The following is a 20,431-nucleotide window of genomic DNA, read 5'->3' on the forward strand; positions in this document are numbered from 1 at the left end:
CCTAGCAATGATGTTTTGAAGATCTTTTTTGGTGAATGTCACGTTCTCAACTCCATTCCTCTCGCTAGCTAGACAGTTAAATATTTGAGGAACGTTAGCACCCGAGTTGTAGTCATTAAACAACTTCCTCTTTACAAGAGAGGTGATGTCTTCCTGTCGATACCTAGGAACATACCTAGATTTCCTCGGTGTTGGACAATGGTTCTTATGCTCATTAACTGCCCTTTTAACCACCCATTTCCCATCCTTGGTCCTGTTGCAATACATTAGAACAGGGCAATCACATTTCTTTGACCTTTTGGTGCCAAGCTCATCCCTAGTTGAGTAAACCCTTTTCCCCTCAACCCGACGCCTATACACTGCACGACCATAACATTCACACTTCCACAAGTATCCCCTCAGTTCCTTAGATTTTGCCCCCCCCCCCCCCCCTTTTGCACATACGACCCTGCAGCACGGAGTATGCCAAATCCTTGTTGTCTCCCATACCTTTTGTAGTACGTATCCACTTCTTCCCAACTCTGGAATACCATCCCAACAAATGGAGGACTCACTACATCATCATCGGCTCCATTTTCTTCTTCATCATCCGTAATGTGTACTTCCTCAATTAAATCCTCAATTACATCCTCATTATCATTCCCAACAAATTCAACCATATTTCTGCAACATTTTACATTTCAATTAAGTAAAAACCCCTTTCAAAACCCTAACCCTAACAAAGATTTCAATACCTAAAAATCATTATCCATTCTCAAGGCTTATACATTCCCACTTATTTAATTATCAATACAGATTATTATAATTCACACTTAATTAATAATCATGCCTCAATTCTTACAAATTACCAATAATTTGTTTTGCTCATAATTTGTTTTGCTCAAATACAAAACTTAATTGCAATTTATCAATAACTGATTACCCTAATTCATTAATTGAATATGCAAAATTCATATATTGATTTACATAATTAAGACAAGCACATACCTTAAACTTGCTCAATGATGTGCGACCAACTGTTGATTTTTGTAGGAATACCAAATTCAACTCTGCTTTCTTTATCTCTCCTAAAACAATAAACCCCTAAAATTCGTTTTATACTGTACTTTCTATTTTCCCGCCCTTCTATTTCCATAATTTCCCCCCTTTTTTTTGGGATATTTTGGCAGGCCAATAACGTGTCGGAATAAGGGGAACCAATCTCCTCTGACAAATAGGACTTTGAAAAGGTAAAAAATATTCTCAAGATTTGGTATTATCTTATTGACTTTCTTCGTAAAATTATTATGGTACATAATACGTACCAAATATAAATTTTTTTGAATATAGTATTATTTTAATACCAAATATAGTTCATTTCACATTTGGTATAAATAAAATACCTGAATTTATGTCGGGTCGTAAATTTGGTACATATATCATACCGTTCCCTCAAAACGGGTACGGAATGGTACAACTGAAGTACCAACCTAAGTTTAAACGTATTTCTAGTGTACTAAATTTGAAATTTAGTATCATATGTTAACTTCTTTGTTACATATCTAAAGTATGGTACATATATAGTACCAATATCTATATTGGTACACATACAGTATATTCTCTTTTTTACCAGTTAATCAATGGTACTTGTTAAGTCCAAATGTAGTATATTTTGTCTTTCATAAATCGATACATTTTCATTTATGAATACATTTTCATCTTCAAGTTAATACTCTTTGAATTTCGACTTTAATTTCAATGAAGAACCAAACTTCAAATACATTTTCAATCAGTTGAAAATTGGGAGTATTGGGGTTCTCTATAAGTTGGTACCATCCCTTATCTCCATCTCCCCTTATCTTTCTCTCTGATTTTGTTCTGGTTTCTTTCTCTCTCCTGTTGAAGCAACAGAGGAACGCTTGCCTTCGAAGGAATTTCGTGGAAATATTTCCCTCCAACTTTTCGCGAAAATCTTTCCTGCAAATTGGCGAAATTTTCCCACCATGTTTTCCCCCCTCAAATTTCAGAACATCCCGTTCCCCGTTACGGTGCAAAAGTACAATTCCAGCTCATTTTGGACACTTCTCCTTTAAAATTTAACCAGTTTATATTTTTATAATGGTACTTGTGTCCATTTTGGACGCAAGCCATTATGGGCTGAGAAACCCTCACCATCTCTATGGCGGGAATCTTGTCCTCAATCTTCTGGACATGACTACCTTATCACAGGAGAGTCCAACCGACTACAAGGATGACGGGGTTGGCATCCTTTTCGTCCTTGCAATGTCCAAGTATAAAATGTGTTGTACACATTCAAGTATAGAGTATAAGAGTTTGTATCAGATGTCATATTTATAAACAAAAATATAGAATTTGTACTTTAACTATGTCATTATCTACTTCCTCCGTTGTTATTTACATGACACATTGGGATTTTAGACACTATTCACACAAGTTCCTTTGACTTACACGTTCCGAAATAACATCAACATCTCATCATATCATAAGATGGGCTGCCGTATTACCCGTTCTCCTCACATTAACACAAAGTATAATTTATTTATGTGTGCGACTAATTAACTAAATACATATTCCAGGATAAACAATCAAACCTTCATGAGACTCGGATGGAAATTTTCATAAAAAAAGTTTGGATTGGTTAGAAACGTTTGAGATAGTTTTTAACTAGAGTAATATATTAGCACAAATTCTTATTTATAATGGGTGTACAATAAATATTGTACACCAAAGTAAAAGTTAACCCAAAATGCTTAAAAGTTAAGCTTATATATGTAAAAGTTATCTATTTTTAAGTGATAAATTTTTTCATTTTAGTAAAACTTATTTCTTCAAAATCACTAATAATGTATAAAATTAATCATTTAACCATTTAAAATATTTATCTATCAATTTTTTTTTACTAATATAAAAGTTAATCAAAACTAGGTTAAAGTTACAAATAAAATGGTTAAAGTTATCTTGGTGTACAATAAATTTATTGTACACCTTGTGCGCGCAAGACCTTTTGATATATTAGAAGCACACCTTGTGCGCGCAAGACCTTTAATACTCCATAATATTAGAAACAACTAAAACAAGAATTAGCAGAACGGACATTATCATTTTCTATCTCAAGATGAGTTTGATTGTAAGTTTCCCTTGAAAATCTAAACTCAGAAGAAGCACAATCTCGACTCGTTCTGCTATCACCCACATTACAAACCACTACTAAATATTAAGCACCTTAAAATGCGTTAAAGACAATCAATAATGTCTGAAATAAATTCCAAATGACGAATTCTGTAACCAGTGAAATAACCCAGACTGAGAGGGATCACAAGTAAGAGAATGGATATACGGAGAATTTTACTGTGTACAAGATGAAAAAGAATACGTAATCAATCAGTGGTAATTATATGAATTGATAATATAGAACAAACAAAAATGGTTAACAACTGCATCAGGGAGAAGCATTAGGCCTCTGAAGCTTGCTCTTTGAAATTCTAGTACAAAACATGAACATCAAAATAACACAAGAAAGCAAAAATAGTCTGAAATAAGATCGTATTTCCTGCAATCCCAACTCAAACACCTCCAATTTCTTTCCATATCGACTCCGTCTACTCATCAGATATCCATCTAAATAATCATCCATTGATATCAACTTTACTGATTCATTCGAGTTTGCCATACCCAGCAGCTGTGGCCCAAACTTGAATAGCGTGAAGAATGCAGCGGACCAGTCATTAAGAACTCTCTACAAATCCCATTCAATAAAGAAAACTATCTCAGCCCACTAAAAACAAACTACTCCGTAATGTAATACCAAGTATTACTTACTTACTCATCATACCTTAAATGTGGTTTGATCTGTTGGATTAAACATTCTGAAGCAGTCTTTTACTGGAGCTGATTCATCTCCATAAATCTGCAAGTGTAAATCAAACTTATATATAAAACCATCGCATCAAGTAACTTGGTCAGAAAAATACATCATCTCACATACCTCAAAAGTGAAAGCCATGGGAACTTTTGCAATCTCATAAATGTAGTCTGTTGCAGTACCGTGTGCTAGATACCTATAAAAAAAAAGGATTTCTGAAGTGAGTTGTAAATTAAATACAGCAAGACCTTTATAAGAACTACAGATTAAAAACCAATTCTATTATTCTTAGCTTTAGTTAGATGAACTAACCCAACGGAGCCTCCCCCAGAACCAGTCATGCAGTGACCTTGGAAGTGCCGATAATTCAAATCATTCACCAATGCTTTCATTTTAGCTGAAGAAGCTCCATCTGGGGTAGTATTTCTGTGGTCATATGGCATGAATAAAGCCTGATAAACATGTAATGTAGATTAATTAATTAAACTGACACACACATATAATTCCTACTTACAAAAAAACACATGATAAGTAAATGGACTAAAATCTGTCACGTGACATTTGAATATAATTATGCCTTGTTATTGTCTTCCATGCGTTTCACAGCTTGGTACAGAAGCAGACAGTGAAAATTCTGTCACTCTGTAATTGTTTCTATTATATAGTAATGAGAAATTTGTGTTCCAACCAAGCTGTCACTAGTTACCTGTTTCATCCGTTCTGTGTTTTAAACACCAAAATTACAAATAGCCAAAGACAATTGCAGAACATCCTTTATGTAAGGTGTCAGAGAAAAAACCGAGATATTATGGCCAATCAAAATTGAAGGTATTCTTCAAGTCTCAAGAATAATGTGTTCAAAATATTTGCCCCTCAATCCTCAACTAGTCGCCCCTCCCAAGCCGACAAATTTTATTATTCCATTTTTCAGCGTGGCAAGGACCACAAAGATTACTTTTAATTCCTAAGACCTTTAAACAGATGGAACAAAGTTCAAAAGAGTGAAAATACCATCAACCTACAGGAAACGTAAAAGTTGGTCGGGAATGAAAAATTATGAATCAAAGTGTAGTCTTGTAAATGTCATCCAATCTTATAACCCGACCTATGTAGGTGACAGACAATATTCAACACTTCATAGACCAAAGAAAAATATAATATGGTTTCTTGAAAGTAAAACAAACATCATCTCCGACTCAAAAACAAACCTAGCATACTTGTCAATGTGAGTAGGTCAAGCTAGTATTAGAGATGCACTCTACTACAACTACACACTCTTTCCCATAGATGAGCCAGAATTTTACATCCAGGGGAGGGGATGAAATTTTTACCTTGCAAATAACCTAGGTTAGAAAGAAACTTTAGTTGTAAAATAAAACCAGGGAAGGGGATAGCCAGCCTTCCAGCTCTGCCCTTGACAGCAGTTAATCTTTAAGCTTACTTAGTTTACCAGAGTTTACTGCAGAACCAAAAATATAACATAAACCTTTACCTGCATTCCAGAGTGCACATTAACCCATAGATGTGGCTCAAAAGACAAAGCAATTTTCCGCATTATTTGGCTCTCAGGCTCGCTAAAAGGAGAACTTCCAGGATTTTCTTCATAAGGATCATAATCCTATTCATAGAAGACCAATAGCCCAAGTTAAAATAGTCTGAAAATTCTCAAGTGGTTAAGTGATACAGAAATAGTTCAACCATATAGCAATACAAAGTTTGAAATCAAGGGAATTCAGTAAGATAGTCAAGCAAGTTGTCAGTTCCATTCTGAAATCCATTTCACTTCCTACTAGGAAGAAATACATGTATACCCAAAGGCAATATAAATCAGGGTCATCAGATCAGTATATTTCCTTGTTCAATTTCATGGTCATCATATCAGTATTTTCATATATGGTACTAATTATATAACATATCCAAAAGGCAATATAAGTCATCATTTACATCATCTTGGAAAAACAATAAACAGTCATTCTTTAAATACTCCCTAACATAATCTTATTTTCCCACAAGGTCCTAGGTTCATTCTACTGGCAACTTCAAATTTCACATTCTACATAGATTCGATATTCTGGTGCATTCAGCCTGAAATATAGACACAAGTGCAAGAGGGGGGTAAAGGAGTACAAGGGTGCAGTCAACTACTATGTCCGCCAAGAAATAATCTAGTTATGTCGAAAAGAAACTATTGTGCTTCGAAGCATATTGCACACAGCAGTCATTAAAACTGAATCACCTTGTACATAAACCCTCAATAAGTCAATAGGACTCCACCAAGAATGAAAGATGCTAAAGAAGGATGGGGCAAATAGCAAAAGGGCAATAAAAATGTTCCAGAATTTACTGATAAAATATTGTGAAGATGCTACTACACCAATACGGCTATCTAAAGATAGTCTCCATAAAATCGCATCTTGAATACCCTCTGCTCCGGACATTGTGCGTCGTTTATCTTCCTAAAGATTCACTTGGAAACTTAACTGCCTTTAAAGTACGAAAGACAACACCCCATTCATATATCTATCTCGTGAACATCAAATCAAGAGATGAACAAGTCATTTATACTTGCATATTTTCAACACATAGTTTTCATTCGTGGATCACAAATCTTCTCTATTCAGAAAACGAAAAATCTTTCAATCTACTAATCTCCCTTGGACTCGGAAAGGTTGTTATCTCGACTAAAATTGCCCATCCTCCTCAATGGACTAGTGATATCCTCATGCTAGAGACTCTCATCCAGTGGGCTCCCATTACTTGCACATACCACCAACTCTATTAATCACCAAACTCATCTCTCTCAACTGATGGGTGCTATAATTTCTCATACCTTTAATCTCTCCCAACTGCACATACATAATTGACGAGGCACCACATCTCTGTTAAATATTAATCTAGAAAAATCAAAAAATATGTCATTGTAAATTACAATCTAGAATAATATTAGGAAATATCTAGGAGCTAGCCTAGAAAAATCTAGTAACTAAAATGTCTAGAATTATCCTAAGAAAAATCTAGATGAGGGAGTAGAAATATCTAGAAACCATAATACAACAACTATAAATAGGTTTTACTTGCATAAGTTTAGGGATGGGCTAATTAAGAGAGCTCCCACAAAACACAAAATATGAGGGATAGAAACAAGGGTTCTACAAAATAGATAAGTAAGAGATATGAGCTCTCACAAATATTGTTGTACAATTCTTATTAATGTAATCAATTTTTATCAATGCAATTTTGTTATATTATTCAGGCTAATCAAAACTTCCGCGTGCGCCTTCAAATTATCAGATCCCCAGAGTTTAATCAATCATCCCATGTATGACATAAAATAGGCTAAAATCTTTTTGGGATAATAATTCAGTTATTCAACAATATCAATTTTCCCTAACCCTCACCATAAAAATCAATGTGTCCTTTCAAACTATTCTACATGGCGGGGGAAAAATGTTGCACTACCCTTCAACCTAACCTACTACACTGAAAGACCATACAAATCACATGGGAAAAATTTACGCTAGTAATCCTACTTCTTCATGAACATTGTCAATGAATGAGTCAACACAAAGAGAGATACTAACCTTCTCTTTTTTACCCCAATCTACACTCCAGTTGCGGTTTAAATCAACTCCTCTTCCTGTCACCCAAACAATATCAGCATCTAGGGATACATCATAATAGTCATAAAGCCATGTACTTACCATTTCTCCTTTCACAAAGATCTCCAGCCTCCACACGTTTTCGGCCATTTAAATTTTCCATTGGCACAACCTAGTAGATAGAAATAATGAGAGACATTAGAAATCTGTAAAGATTTCTTTAGAAAAAAGCATGGAATCTAAAATGAAAAAACAAAGAAATGAAGGAAATAAATTATCATCAAACCATGTCAATTTCTTAGGATTTGACCCCTATCTACACTATATATTAAAAAGCGTTTTAAAGAAAGTTTGCGTGACATGTAGCCATGGTTTAGGTTTGAACCCCCGACCTTACGTTTAAAGAATAAAGATTTTACCACTAGGATATGACATGTTTCATGTTATCATTGCAAAATAAATCTAACTAAATGTGAATGTTATTAATGTAATAACCCGAGGCATCTCCCGGCCCAAAAACTAGTTTCCTAATAAAAATAAGTAATATTGCTTTAACATTCTTGATAAAATATCGTATCCAAGCATTTTTAGCAGGTGTTTCACCAAATCATTAATTTTAAGATATGGAAATTCAGACACCTAATAAATACTAGTATCTGACATACATAAGGGTATACGGCCATACCTGAGTCTAAGTAGCATATTATTTTAAGAAATTCCATAACTTTGAACCATAATTACGCAATCTAAGCTATATGGCGAGTTTAGGAGCGAATTATTCCAAAAATTTGAGCGTTTATAAAATATGAGATTAAAAGTCGCTGGGAATCACCATATCCTCCTCTTCCACTTTCAAACACAAAATTACAGTAAAAGGAAGGTTTGTAAGGAGAGAGGTTACCTTGATAATAAGCTTGTCGAGTGTGTTGTTCATGGACTTCCGGTCCATTTTGGGGAGGAACTCCTCCTCACTTAAAATAGAAAGGACTCGCAAGGCAAGCTCAGATGTTATGAGCTCCCTCCCATGCTGCCCAAAAGTCTGGAAGACAAGGAATCATCTGTCAAAAACAGCACCATCACCAATCTGAGACAAATCTAAATCTTGATAACAATTACGTCTTACAACTAAATTGTACAGATTTCACCCCACGTCGCATTTTTTTTCTTCTGTTTTCTATAATATACTTTGCTTATTTATGCAACATCATCCACAATAAACAACCCATCAAACACATTGATCCCAGTCAAAATGATGATTCAATCTAACCAGAAAGTGGCACAAGTTACATCGAGTAAATAGGTCTGGAGGTCCCTAAACTTTGCCAAAAGGAGCAGTTAGGTCCCTCAAGTTTCAAAAGGAGCATTTAGGTCCCTCAAAATGGATGGAAAACGCTGCTTTTTGTTTTCCGTCACTAACGGCCGTTAAAATTAATATAATAATATAAAAAATTATTAAAATAAAAGGAGAATTAATATACACGTAGATTAATGATTGAAAACAGATGATTTTGATGAAAAGAAGCCTTTTCCAATTACTTAGCCTTTTCAACTTACTTTTTCTATGTGTACACGTGGAAACCCTTCCAACTTCCCTCGTTTTTTCTGGTTCCTTCCTAATAATGTTTTGGCGGTATTTTTTTTACTGTTCCCAACCCTATTTCCCCCCTTTTCACTTCCTATTTATATGGTCCCCTCCCATTTCCACTCTCAGTTGTCTTTTTCCCATTTACTCAAACACTTAAGAGAATTTGAAGTTATTGCTCTGGTTATTCTGCAAAAATGGGTTCTTGCGTATCCAACAAAAGGACTGCTGATTCCAAGTGGGAAGTTCCCTCCCCCAGGAAGAGAACAAGAATATCTAGATGGGATGAAGGTACTTTCATTCAATTTGTCGGTTTTTTCAATAAATGTTTGCAGTTGAGCCATGATAAATTAGGGCTTTTTTGTTAAGTAACTTTTTCCCAAAATTGGTGCATGCATTATCTTTATTGTGGTGTTTTATATGTTAATTTAAACAATCGTGGGCTGATTTCGCATAATTTATCAATTGAAGTTGGAATTAGGGTTTCGTCCGTTTTTACTTTCCAATTTTTAATTCGAATTGATGCTTGCATGTTCTTGAAAATGGTATTTAATATGTTAAATTATACAATTGTTGCCTACTTTGGAATTAATTTAAACTAGATTTTGTAGTAATTAGGGTTTCACTTACTGTTTTTGATTCACTTAAATAAAAAACAGAGTTTGATTAATTCGAATTGATGCTTGCATGTTCTTGAAAATGGTGTTTATTTAAACTATTGTTTCTTAATTTGGAAGTATTTTAATCTAGATTCCGTTTAATAATTAGGGTTTACTTATTGTTTTATTGACTTTGGCCGTTACTTTGACTTTAGGAGACCTTGCTTTAAGGGAGGCACACCCCCTTTGTCATCATCAAGACATCCTCATCACCCAGATCTTCACCAAGCTGGACTGGGAGGGGCAGGCTGCTGTGCAGATGGTATGCAAGCAGTGGCGTAGGTGGGCCAAGTTGCGGTACCGCCTCCCATACCACTACCCTCAAGGATGCTACCGTGCGTGGCTGCGGGAGTGGGTGATCATGGACATCATTGACAATGATGGCCGTGACTTCCACGCCTGGATGGACAAGGACATGACCGTCTACTTTGACGGCTTCCCCCTCCTTTTCAAGGAGGAGGAGTAGCTGGTGGTGGAGGCCATGCAGGGGTGGGTGGTGGTGGCGCCGGTGGTGGCCCCTCTTTTGTCAAGCTTATGATGATCCAGCTTGTTTATAGCTTTTTTTATTTTTAATTTTCGAGGACAATTACATTACTACTGTCATTGCAATTAGGTTTTTGTGAATGTGACAAGTGTTGGTTTTTGGTATTTGTCACTGCTATGACAGTAATTTATATTTAACCGTAGGCTTCTCCCTCAATAGTGGATTGAGGTTTGAAATGTAAGGGTAGGCTTGAAATGTAGATTTGAAATGCAACTGAAATGATCATGATGAATGAATGAATACAACTTTAACCTTTTGTTATCTCTTGTGTTGTTATTCAAGATTTGGTTTGGTTTGATTTCTTAAAGTTTATTTTTTTAATTTATTGTTTAACTTTGATCAGATGTTGATGATTTGACTTTGAACCCTTGCATATATGTGCATCATGGTGGTGAATGGGTTGTGCAAGGTGATATGGTTTATAGTGGGGGGAGGGTGGATGTCTTTGATTACATCCATGAGAATGCAGATGGCAAATATGTTAAGGAATTAGTGGATAGTTTAGGTTATAATGATATAGAGAAAGTACATTTCTGGGACCCTAGGAAAGAATTCAAGAATGGGGTTAGGTTTTAGGTTTTGATAGTAGTACTTGTGACCCTTTCTTAGCTTTACTCTTTGAATACAAAAGCATTCATATATACATTGAACATAAAATCAAACCCACCTACAACTTTAACCTAAACAGGAGTGGAGGAGGGGGAGGAGGGAGAGGTAGCTTCCTTGAGTTGTTGAATACTGATGTGGTTGACTTAAATTCTGATTATGTGGAACCACCTTTTACAGTACTCCCACCCAAACAAACTGAACCTCAACCTGAACCTCAAATTCAACCTCAAAATGTGCCTCAACCTGAAATTGATTATGATTCAAAGGGTACAGATGAGGATGATGATGAGTTAACCACTGCTAGGTCTAAGATATCTGATGATATGAGAAGGGAAAATGCTTATTTTGAGGAGTTAGTAATGCTGAAAAAACTAGCAGAAAGTAAAGTAGAAGGTGGTCTGAATTTGGGGGATGACTTTGATGGATACAGTGACTTAGACAGCCCTAGTGAGTCAGAAGATGAGGATGATGTTGGTTACTTAGTTGCACCACAACACCATAAGAGGGGGAGAGGGAAACAGAAGCAAAACAACACTGAAACTGAAGAGAGGGAAGCCACTTTTTATGTTGGGCAACAGTTTGAGAATCCAAAGACATTTAGGAAAGCAATCATAGATTATTCAATTGATAAAGGAAGAAACATTCCATTTTCTAAAAATGATTCCACTAAGGTTTGTGCAGAGTGTGAGCACAAAGATAAAGGTTGTAAATGGAGAATTTGGGCTTCATGGGAGAGAGGAAGAAGGTCATTTACAGTGAAAACATTTGTCAGTGAGCACACTTGTGGTAGGACACCTATCATTAAGAAGATGACTTCACATTGGATTGCAGAACACTACCAGAATCTGTTTAAGGTTAACCCTTACATGAGAGTGCAAGATATTCAGGAAACCATTTGGTTAGAATAGGGTATAAGGGTGAGCAAAGACAAGGCTGCCAGGGCTAGGAGAAGGGGTCAAGCACTCATTGTTGGTGAATACAAAGAGCAATATGCATTACTCCCAAGGTATGCAGCTGAGATACTAAGAAGCAATCCAGGGAACACAGTGAAGTTGAAGTTGGATGCAAATGTGTTTGACAGAGTGTATTTATGTTTTGAGGCACTTAGGAAAGGGTTCTTGGCAGGATGCAGACCTTTCATATCACTTGATGGATGTTTCTTAAAGGGACCATTTGGGGGTCAATTGTTAGTAGCAGTAGGGAGGGATGGAAACAATCAAATGTTCCCTTTGGCTTGGGTTGTTTGTGAGGTTGAGAGCACTGACACATGGAGTTGGTTTCTAGAACTTCTAGCTACTGATTTAGGCACTAGTGAAGGAGCAGGGTACACATTCATGTCTGACCAACAAAAGGGTTTACTTGCTGCTGTGTCAAATGTGTTTCCACAAGCTGAAAGTAGGGTGTGTGCAAGGCATGTGTACTGTAACTTTAGGGGAGTGTTTGGAGGTGGTTTAGAGTACAGAAAACAATTCTGGACTATTGCAAAAAGCAACACAGTAAATCACTTCAATGAAATCATTGAAGTAATGAGGGCTATTTCACATGAAGCTGCTGAAGACCTACTGAAAAGGAACTACAAGAAATGGTGTAGGGCATTCTACACTCCACTATCTTGTTGTGACAGTGTAGACAACAACATGAGTGAGGTGTTTAATGCATACATCTTGAGTGCAAGGCACAAGCCTACTATTACCATTAGGGATGGCAGTGGGTAATGGACCCGACCCGGATCCGTGGATCCAGATCCGTTTTCAACGGATCTGGATCCTCAATTTTTGGACCCGACGGATCCGGGTAGGATATGGATCCTTGGTTTTAAAAACGGATCTGGATCGGGTCCTAAGTCATTACGCGGATCCAGATCCGTTTACCCGTTTTTATAAAAAAAATATATAAAAATATAAAAGTAAAGACTTAAGACTTGTAGTATTATTGAAGTTTTTGAACTTTTAGTATTATTTATGTTGGATTTGTTAAATTTTATTTTAGTAAATGCTTGTATGGAAAAATAGCTTTGTTATTGAAGTTTTATTAAACTATGTTTTAAGGTTAAAATGAAAATTAGTTTCGTTTGATGAAAAAATAAGTTAGGATCCGTTTTGGACCCGGATCCGTAGGATCCGTCGGATCTGGATCTGGATCCTCAATTTAATTACCCAGCGGATCCGGGTAGGATCTAGATCCTTGCCTAAAAAACGGGTCTGGATCTGGATCCTAGAGGATCCGGTCCAGATCCTACCCGTTGTCATCCCTAATTACCATGTTGGAAGATATCAGAGAGGGTTTGATGGAAAGACTGCATAAGAAAAGAGATTTCATTGGGAAAAAGGAGATAATGTTGTGTCCTAGGATCCAAATTCAGTTAGAGAAACACAAAATTTGGGCTAGGGGTTGGAATGCATACTGGGAAGGTGGGTTTTGCTATGGAGTAAGAGAAGGTGCAACACAGGTTAAGTATGTGGTGGATCTGAACCAACATACTTGCAGTTGCAATGCATGGCAGGTGAGTGGGATTCCATGCAAACATGCAATTGTTGCTATATGGAATAAAGTAGACCACCCAGAACAATATGTCAATGCATATTTCTGCAAACAGACCTACATGAAGGCATATGATTTTTTGTTAGAGCCTTTAAATGGTCCTCAAGAGTGGCCTACTTCTGATAGCATTGTTGTGGCTCCAAATGTGAAAAAGGTCAATGGAAGACCTAAAACAAAGAGGAGATATGGTGTTGGAGAGGTAACTGCATCTGGTAAGCTGAAGAGAACAGGCTGTGCCATGAAATGCAGCTTATGTGGTGTGATAGGCCACAACAAAAGGGGTTGCAAGAATGCCCCTAAGCAACAACAACACAGCAACAATCATGCTACTGCAGAGCAGACCACACCACAGCAACAATACCCAAGAACCAGTTCAGCTATACCAATGCACAATAGGGGTGTGGGTATTTATACCTACCCAAATGGGTATCAAAGAATAGCTACTGTAAGTCATTCAATAGACTCAAATTCTTTCTTACATGTTACTTTACTGTACTGAAGCCAACTTGTTCCTAATTTGTTTTAATTAATGCAGCCTATATCACAACATTTCCCCACACCACAGAGGCAAAGACCTCCTGCAGCTTTCTATTCTGATCATGGGGGTGAGCAAACCATCTACTCCTTCCCTGCACATGACTTCCCATTGTCACAGACTCAACCAAGTCAAGGACACACAATATCAAGCCAAGCATTGCAGGATCTTGCAATGGCTAGAAGATTAGAAAAAAGACCATGAGGTTAGATTTTATTGAATTTAAAGTCTTCATTACATTTCATTAGTGCAGATCATTACATTTTACCTACCCACTTAACCCACTTAACTTAAAACAAACCAGATAAAAAAAAACAGAACCACTAGGATTACAACCCACACTTCACATTTCACACTAATAGGTCTTCTCATCTTGCTCATCACATAGTCTGCCTCCCTCTTCCTTGCATAATTATTAGCTTCACTAAGTTTTGTCCTAAAACTATCAACTTCAGCAGCAATGCTTTGTTTATCTTGCATTAACCCTAGTATGACAATTGTTTGCCAAGTTGTTGGTTCTTGTTCATCAATCCATCTAAAAAAGATGCAACCCCTTCTGTTTGTTTCAACATCATAATCTGGACAAGCAATGAACCTCCTTCCAGGATTTTCTTTTGTCCATGCCTTTTGAATGGATACTGTGAATCCACAGTAGCACCTCTTAGGGTGTTCATTATTACCATTGTTGAACAAAGAGATAGCCCTGTTCATCATTCTGCAAATAAATTACGTTTTAATAATTTATTCCTAAATATGTTTAATTATTGTTAAAATAAGCTAACTTAAGATTTTAAAAAAAATGGCAGAAAAATACCTTTTTGTTGAGAAGAGTCAGCTATGGTGGAGCAACAGAGAAAAAACACAGAGCAGAAGATGGAGAAGAAAGAATTTTTTTTTTAAGTGTTTTATTGTTGTTTTGTTGTGCATGGAATGTTAAATACTCTGTTTTTTTAGAGCCTCAACGACTATATTTTTGTAAAAAGCTAACTGAAATGAATTTCCCTTTATTTAATTATTGGTAAATGGTAAATGTAACTGTTTTTTTGTCGTTTAGTGCCTTTTATTTAGTTTCCTTTTAATTTAATTGAATTTTAACGGCCGTTAGTGACGGAAAACAAAAAGCAGCGTTTTCCATCCATTTTGAGGGACCTAAATGCTCCTTTTGAAACTTGAGGGACCTAACTGCTCCTTTTGGCAAAGTTTAGGGACCTCCAGACCTATTTACTCCAAGTTACATCTATGCATATTCTAAATTCTTGTGGAGTCATAGATGCGACCTAGCTTAGTTAGTCAAGTCTCGGGAGTGTCGGTACCCCAGACTTGAGATCGAATCTCGCATACGTCATTTATCTTAACCAATGAAACACAACAAAACATAATCATAACAAAATTTAAGAAACACTTACAAGAAGGATCCTAAACTTTGACTTGTCATCTTCATTTCTATCCCTGCAGTAAGTTACAACAGCCACCTGTGCTTCATACCCCTTGTTTACAGATTCCATTGTTTCTATCTGTTACACATTATGACAACTAATCACTGATCCCAACTTCCAAACCATAAAATCATAAATAGGAAGTCAGAACATTATACTCATAAAAATATACAATAAACACTCACACTAAGCTTCTTTGGATGACGATTCACCAATGCCTCTATCTCTTCCATCAAATCAGCACTGAAAATAAATCATACTATAAATCATAAACCCAGAAAAATTGAAAGTAAAACCCAGAAAAATTAAGGCTAAAAAAATTCATTTTCACACTGAGCTCCCTCAAATTCTGGTCAATCAATTCAGAAAAGGGAAAATTGGGGTCAAAAAATAGGAAGTATCTGTATACCCAGAAAAATTAAGTGTAAAAGGATCAGTTTATCAATAAAATTCCCCAATTTCTGGGCAATAAAGAATCAAAAAAAGAAAAAAAAGAAAGAGCACCTGGTACGATAGAGATCGCGATTGATGGGAGTGACGACGGAAGCAGGGTCAAATCCAGCATCAGCAAGTATTAAAATTGGGAAGCAAGCAAGAAAAACGAGAAAGATCCAATGGGAGGAGAGAGAATCCATCTGAATCTACAGAGAGAAAGAACAGTTGACGATGTTTCTTTCAGTAGATTAGCATTTTTGGATTGTTAAAGAATCAATGATGAGGGGGTGCAGTTGTCAGTTGGAACGTCTGAATCTTGAGTCCTTCGCTGTACTCCGTATTTGCACCGGCAATTGCTCACTATTCAATTCCTTCCACCATGTGAACAATGTGCATTTGATTTAGATAAACTTTAAAAAAACGGATTTTTCATGAAATACCCCCGAATTATGACGTAATTCACCAAATGCCCCTCGACTTTCAGAAATTCACCAAATGCCCCTCACAAATGACTTAATACCCAAAATACCCTTACTAATGACGCGCCGTTAGTCCTCCGTTAGCCTAATTTTTAAATTCACCAAATACCCCTATTTTATTACTTATTTCATATAATACCCCTATTCTGAAACTTAATTCACCAAATACACATAACTTAAAATTACCCATTTTGATGCTCAGCGGCTAGTTTTTATGTTTGAAAATTAGCCGTTGCTTATTGTTTGCTTATAAAAACCCCTTTTCTGACTATTTATTGTAGTTTTTCTATTGTTTTGTTAATTTCATATCATTTTTGTCATGAGTTTTCTTTCAAAATCATCATCCACACCCATGAATCCACATATGTAAGAGTCCCAAACAATTTCTAATATTATGGGAGGAAATTTCCATCTGAGGCTCCGATACAACACTCAGTAAGTTTCAATTATGATCCAATAAGTTCAGGCCTCATCCAGTAAAGACAATGCACTTTAGCTGAGCAAAAGGCCAAAAAACCCCATTTTCAAAGGGATCTTATGTAAGTGAAGCTGAAGTAATTCAATCTAAAGCTAACACCTTAATTTTCTTATTGTCCGAATGGTAAAGAAACTAAGAAATCAAGTTCAATAACACATACATTTTTATCACAACCTCGATTTCAACTTGGATTCATGATGTGAAAATCTTGAGTTTGGAGGCAAATCTTTGTGCCAAGATTCATGTTTTTTCACTGGTTCATGAGCTTTGGAACATACCTTAGTTTCATTTTTTTTTCTTGTTCCCTCAAATCCAAAAATAGACATTTGTCCATAAATCTGACCATGTCAATAGGACCTAGCTCAAAAGAAAAGTGAGAAAACCTTTATGCCTCGACTGTAAGGTTGAGAGAAAGTTAGGAGATTGAAGAAAGATGTTTGGAGGCAGTAGAGACAGGAGACAAAAGAGAGTTAACGTTAAATATGTGGCATGGAAGCAATAGAAGTCGAGGTAGCTGGAACATATGCGTTAGAATAAAATTAATAAGAGCTTTATTTTTAATCTGTTTGCATATGTTAAAGATATTTCCCATATTGAAAAAGGAATACCTTCCGATTGCGTGGTAAATATAATTAATTGGTCACATAAAGAATAAGGTACAAAAGAAGTAGCTATTTTCTTGAAGAGTTGCGACGTTTTGAGGTGTTTTAGGAGTGTTTTCTGTTTTAGTGTTGTACCGGAGCTTCAGATTGAGTGTTGTATCAGATATTCGGATGTCAAATTTTCTCCCATGATAACAAAATTTATTTGGGACTCTTACATATGTGGACTCATTGGGTGTGGATGATGATTTTGAAAGAAAACTCATGACAAAAATGATATGAAATTAACAAAATAATAGGAAAACTACAATAAACCGTCAGAAAAAGAGTATTTATAAGCAAACAATAAGCAACGGCTAATTTTCAAACACAAAAACTAGCCGTTGAGCATCAAAATGAGTAATTTTAAGTTATTGGTATTTGGTGAATTAAGTTTCTGAATAAGGGTATTTGGTGAAATAAGTATTAAAATAGGGGTATTTGGTGAATTTGAAAATTAGGTTAACGGAGGACTAACGGCGCATCATTAGTAAGGGTATTTTGGGTATTAAGTCATTTGTGAGGGGCATTTGGTGAATTTCTGAAAGTCGAGGGGCATTTGGTGAATTACGCCAAAATTCGGGGGTATTTCATGAAAAATCCGTTAAAAAAATTGATTGTTTGATGATTAACAAGATTTTTTAATTCGAATAATAAAAATAAATCCATAGTTTATGGAGTAGGTACATTGACAAAATAGTCCTTCAACTACGAAAAAAGATTTGGGTAGTTTCTGCCGGAAGAGATAGTGGGTTAATTCGGAATATTCACTTGATTTTTATTTATTTTTTCTGAACTTATTTGAACTTAACTGAACTTATTTGAATTTATTAAAGGAAAAATTGTAATTATTAATCTAACCTTAGCCCGATTTTCTTTAATTAAGCCTACCTATGCGATATTTCTAAATAATCCAACCTTTATGACCCAACTACTATTATTAAGTCTGGATGACCGGTTACCTGCTACAAAGTCAAGGAAAATTTGTAATTATTAATCCAACATTTGCCATTTTTTCTTTAATTAAGCCTACCTATGCGATATTTCTAAATAATCCAACCTTTATGACCCAACTACTATTATTAAGCCTAGATGACCGGTTAACTGCTACAAAGTCAACGTTAAAAACGTTGACAACCTAAAGTTGGTTTCCCTCCTAAAATATTGGACACGTTATCATCACTTGCCACCTAAACAAAGATTTTATTTTATTTTCAAAAAACCCTTAACCCTTCTCTTCTCTGTACCGTGTTTCAATTCCTCTCTCCTCCATTACTGCTGCTTCAACCACAATTGTACTGGTTCATGACATCATCAGCGATTTTCTTGTGGAAATAAGTGACTTCATCCACGCGCATTCAAATTTCGTCTCCAAAATCGTACAATTGAAGGTGAACTTACGAACCTTAGCGTTTTTGTTCCTTTTTTGGTAAATTTTGAATTTTGGGCTTCCTTGATGGTCAGTTCGTAAAAACCCGAGTTGTTGCAATAATACAGTTTTTTTTATGTTGTGGGATGTTGGTTATTGTGGTCTTGTTGAAAATTTAGAAAGAAAAAAAAAACCTTGAATTTGAAGAAGATCCCGATCCAACAGGCAATTGCTTTACCCCAACCATAGCAATTGCTGATTATTTTTGATGAACTTCGAATGGAGAGGTATGACCGTATGAGGGATCGACAATGGTGGAGAAGAGGTAGAAGAGAAATAATGGAGAGGAGTGCATGGATGAAGCAGAAAATCGCAGAGGAGAGAGGAACGAAAATTAAAATAGCAATTAAAGAAAATAAGGAAAAAAAAAGTAAAAAAATTATAATTGTTATATGCCACGTAAGGTTGAATACCGCCTATAGCAGGTTAGTAACTTGTTAGGCTTAATAATAGTAGTTGGGTCATAAAGGTTGAATTATTTAAAAATATCGCATAGGTAGGTTTAATTAAAGAAAATCGGGCAAAGATTGGATTAATAATTACAAATTTTTCTTTATTAAAACCTATTTTAGTTATAAGGGAAAAAAGGTGAACAGAACAAGGCTTTATTGGCTAATGTGATGTATGAATATCATTAGGTTGGTTTAATGATGTAAAACGAAATAAAGGAACTGTTTTTGCAATGTGGGTTATGCACTTGTGCCAATATTGTTACATTGGTCTTGCAATTATATGCTGGCACCAATAAACTTTTCCCAGTCTTACTTTAAGTAAAAAAATTGATTTTCGGTACATATATATTTAGTTTGGAATTAGAAAACTATTATATATTGTAGTGCACAAAGATTGTACCCCTTTAAAATTTGGAAAATTTGTAATTATTAATCCAACCTGCCCGGTTTTCTTTAATTAAGCTCACTTATGCGATATTTCTAAATAATCCAACCTTTATGACCCAACTACTATTATTAAGCCTGGATGACAGGTTACCTGCTACAAAGTCAAGGAAAATTTGTAATTATTAATCCAACCTTTGCCCGATTTTCTTTAATTAAGCCTACCTATGCGATATTTCTGAATAATCCAACCTTTATGACCCAACTACTATTATTAAGCCTGGATGACCGGTTACCTGCTACAAAGTCAACGTTGACAACCTAAAGTTGGTTTCCCTGCTAAAATATTGGACACGTCATCATCACTTGCCACCTAAACAAAGATTTCATTTTTTTTTCAAAAAACCCTTAACCCTTCTCTTCTCTGTACCGTGTTTCAATTCCTCTCTCATCCATTATTGTTGCTTCAACTACAATTGTACTGGTTCATGACATCATCGGCGATTTTCTTGTGAAAATAGGTGACTTCATCCACGCGCATTCAAATTTCGTCTCCAAAATCGTACAATTGAAGGTGAACTTACGAACATTAGCGTATTTGTTCCTTTTTTGGTAAATTTTGAATTTTGGGCTTCCTTGATGGCCAGTTCGTAAAAACCCGAGCTGTTGCAATAATATAGTTTTTTTTTTATGTTGTGGGATGTTGGTTGTTGTGGTCTTGTTGTAAATTTAGAAAGAAAAAAAACCTTGAATTTGAAGAAGATTC

General features: G+C 35.7%; 1 protein-coding gene and 1 long non-coding RNA gene across 2 annotated transcripts; one reads left to right on the top strand and one right to left on the bottom strand.

Annotated features, from left to right (window-relative positions):
• Window positions 1-3,289: 3,289 nt before the first annotated feature.
• On the bottom strand, window positions 3,290-16,207 carry LOC110785201 (uncharacterized). The gene is made up of 11 exons (XM_021989638.2): window positions 15,872-16,207; window positions 15,553-15,610; window positions 15,338-15,445; window positions 8,363-8,500; window positions 7,564-7,633; window positions 7,444-7,499; window positions 5,355-5,480; window positions 4,175-4,314; window positions 3,986-4,058; window positions 3,833-3,907; window positions 3,290-3,736 (listed from the first exon to the last, which is right to left on the bottom strand). The coding sequence occupies exons 1-11, from the start codon at window positions 16,000-16,002 to the stop codon at window positions 3,440-3,442; spliced, it is 1,272 nt and encodes a 423-aa protein (XP_021845330.1). The 5' UTR covers window positions 16,003-16,207; the 3' UTR covers window positions 3,290-3,439.
• Window positions 13,765-14,853, top strand: LOC130460597 (uncharacterized). Its single transcript, XR_008920454.1, has 3 exons — window positions 13,765-13,841; window positions 13,932-14,136; window positions 14,738-14,853. It is a non-coding gene; the product is annotated as an uncharacterized lncRNA (long non-coding RNA).
• Window positions 16,208-20,431: the final 4,224 nt, after the last annotated feature.

The sequence above is a fragment of the Spinacia oleracea genome, chromosome 5 (genome assembly GCF_020520425.1).
Source record: "Spinacia oleracea cultivar Varoflay chromosome 5, BTI_SOV_V1, whole genome shotgun sequence".
Classification (NCBI taxonomy): Eukaryota; Viridiplantae; Streptophyta; class Magnoliopsida; order Caryophyllales; family Amaranthaceae; genus Spinacia; species Spinacia oleracea.

What these genes read in the sequence shown, in the direction of transcription:
- LOC110785201 (XM_021989638.2), bottom strand. Translation starts at nt 16,002, where the DNA reads ATGGATTCTCTCTCCTCCCATTGGATCTTTCTCGTTTTTCTTGCTTGC. An exon ending in ATTGGGGTAAAAAAGAGAAG is followed by an intron (nt 5,481 to 7,443) that starts GTTAGTATCTCT and finishes TTCTATGAATAG; the next exon opens with GATTATGATCCTTATGAAGA. An exon ending in CCATGGCTTTCACTTTTGAG is followed by an intron (nt 3,908 to 3,985) that starts GTATGTGAGATG and finishes TTACACTTGCAG; the next exon opens with ATTTATGGAGATGAATCAGC.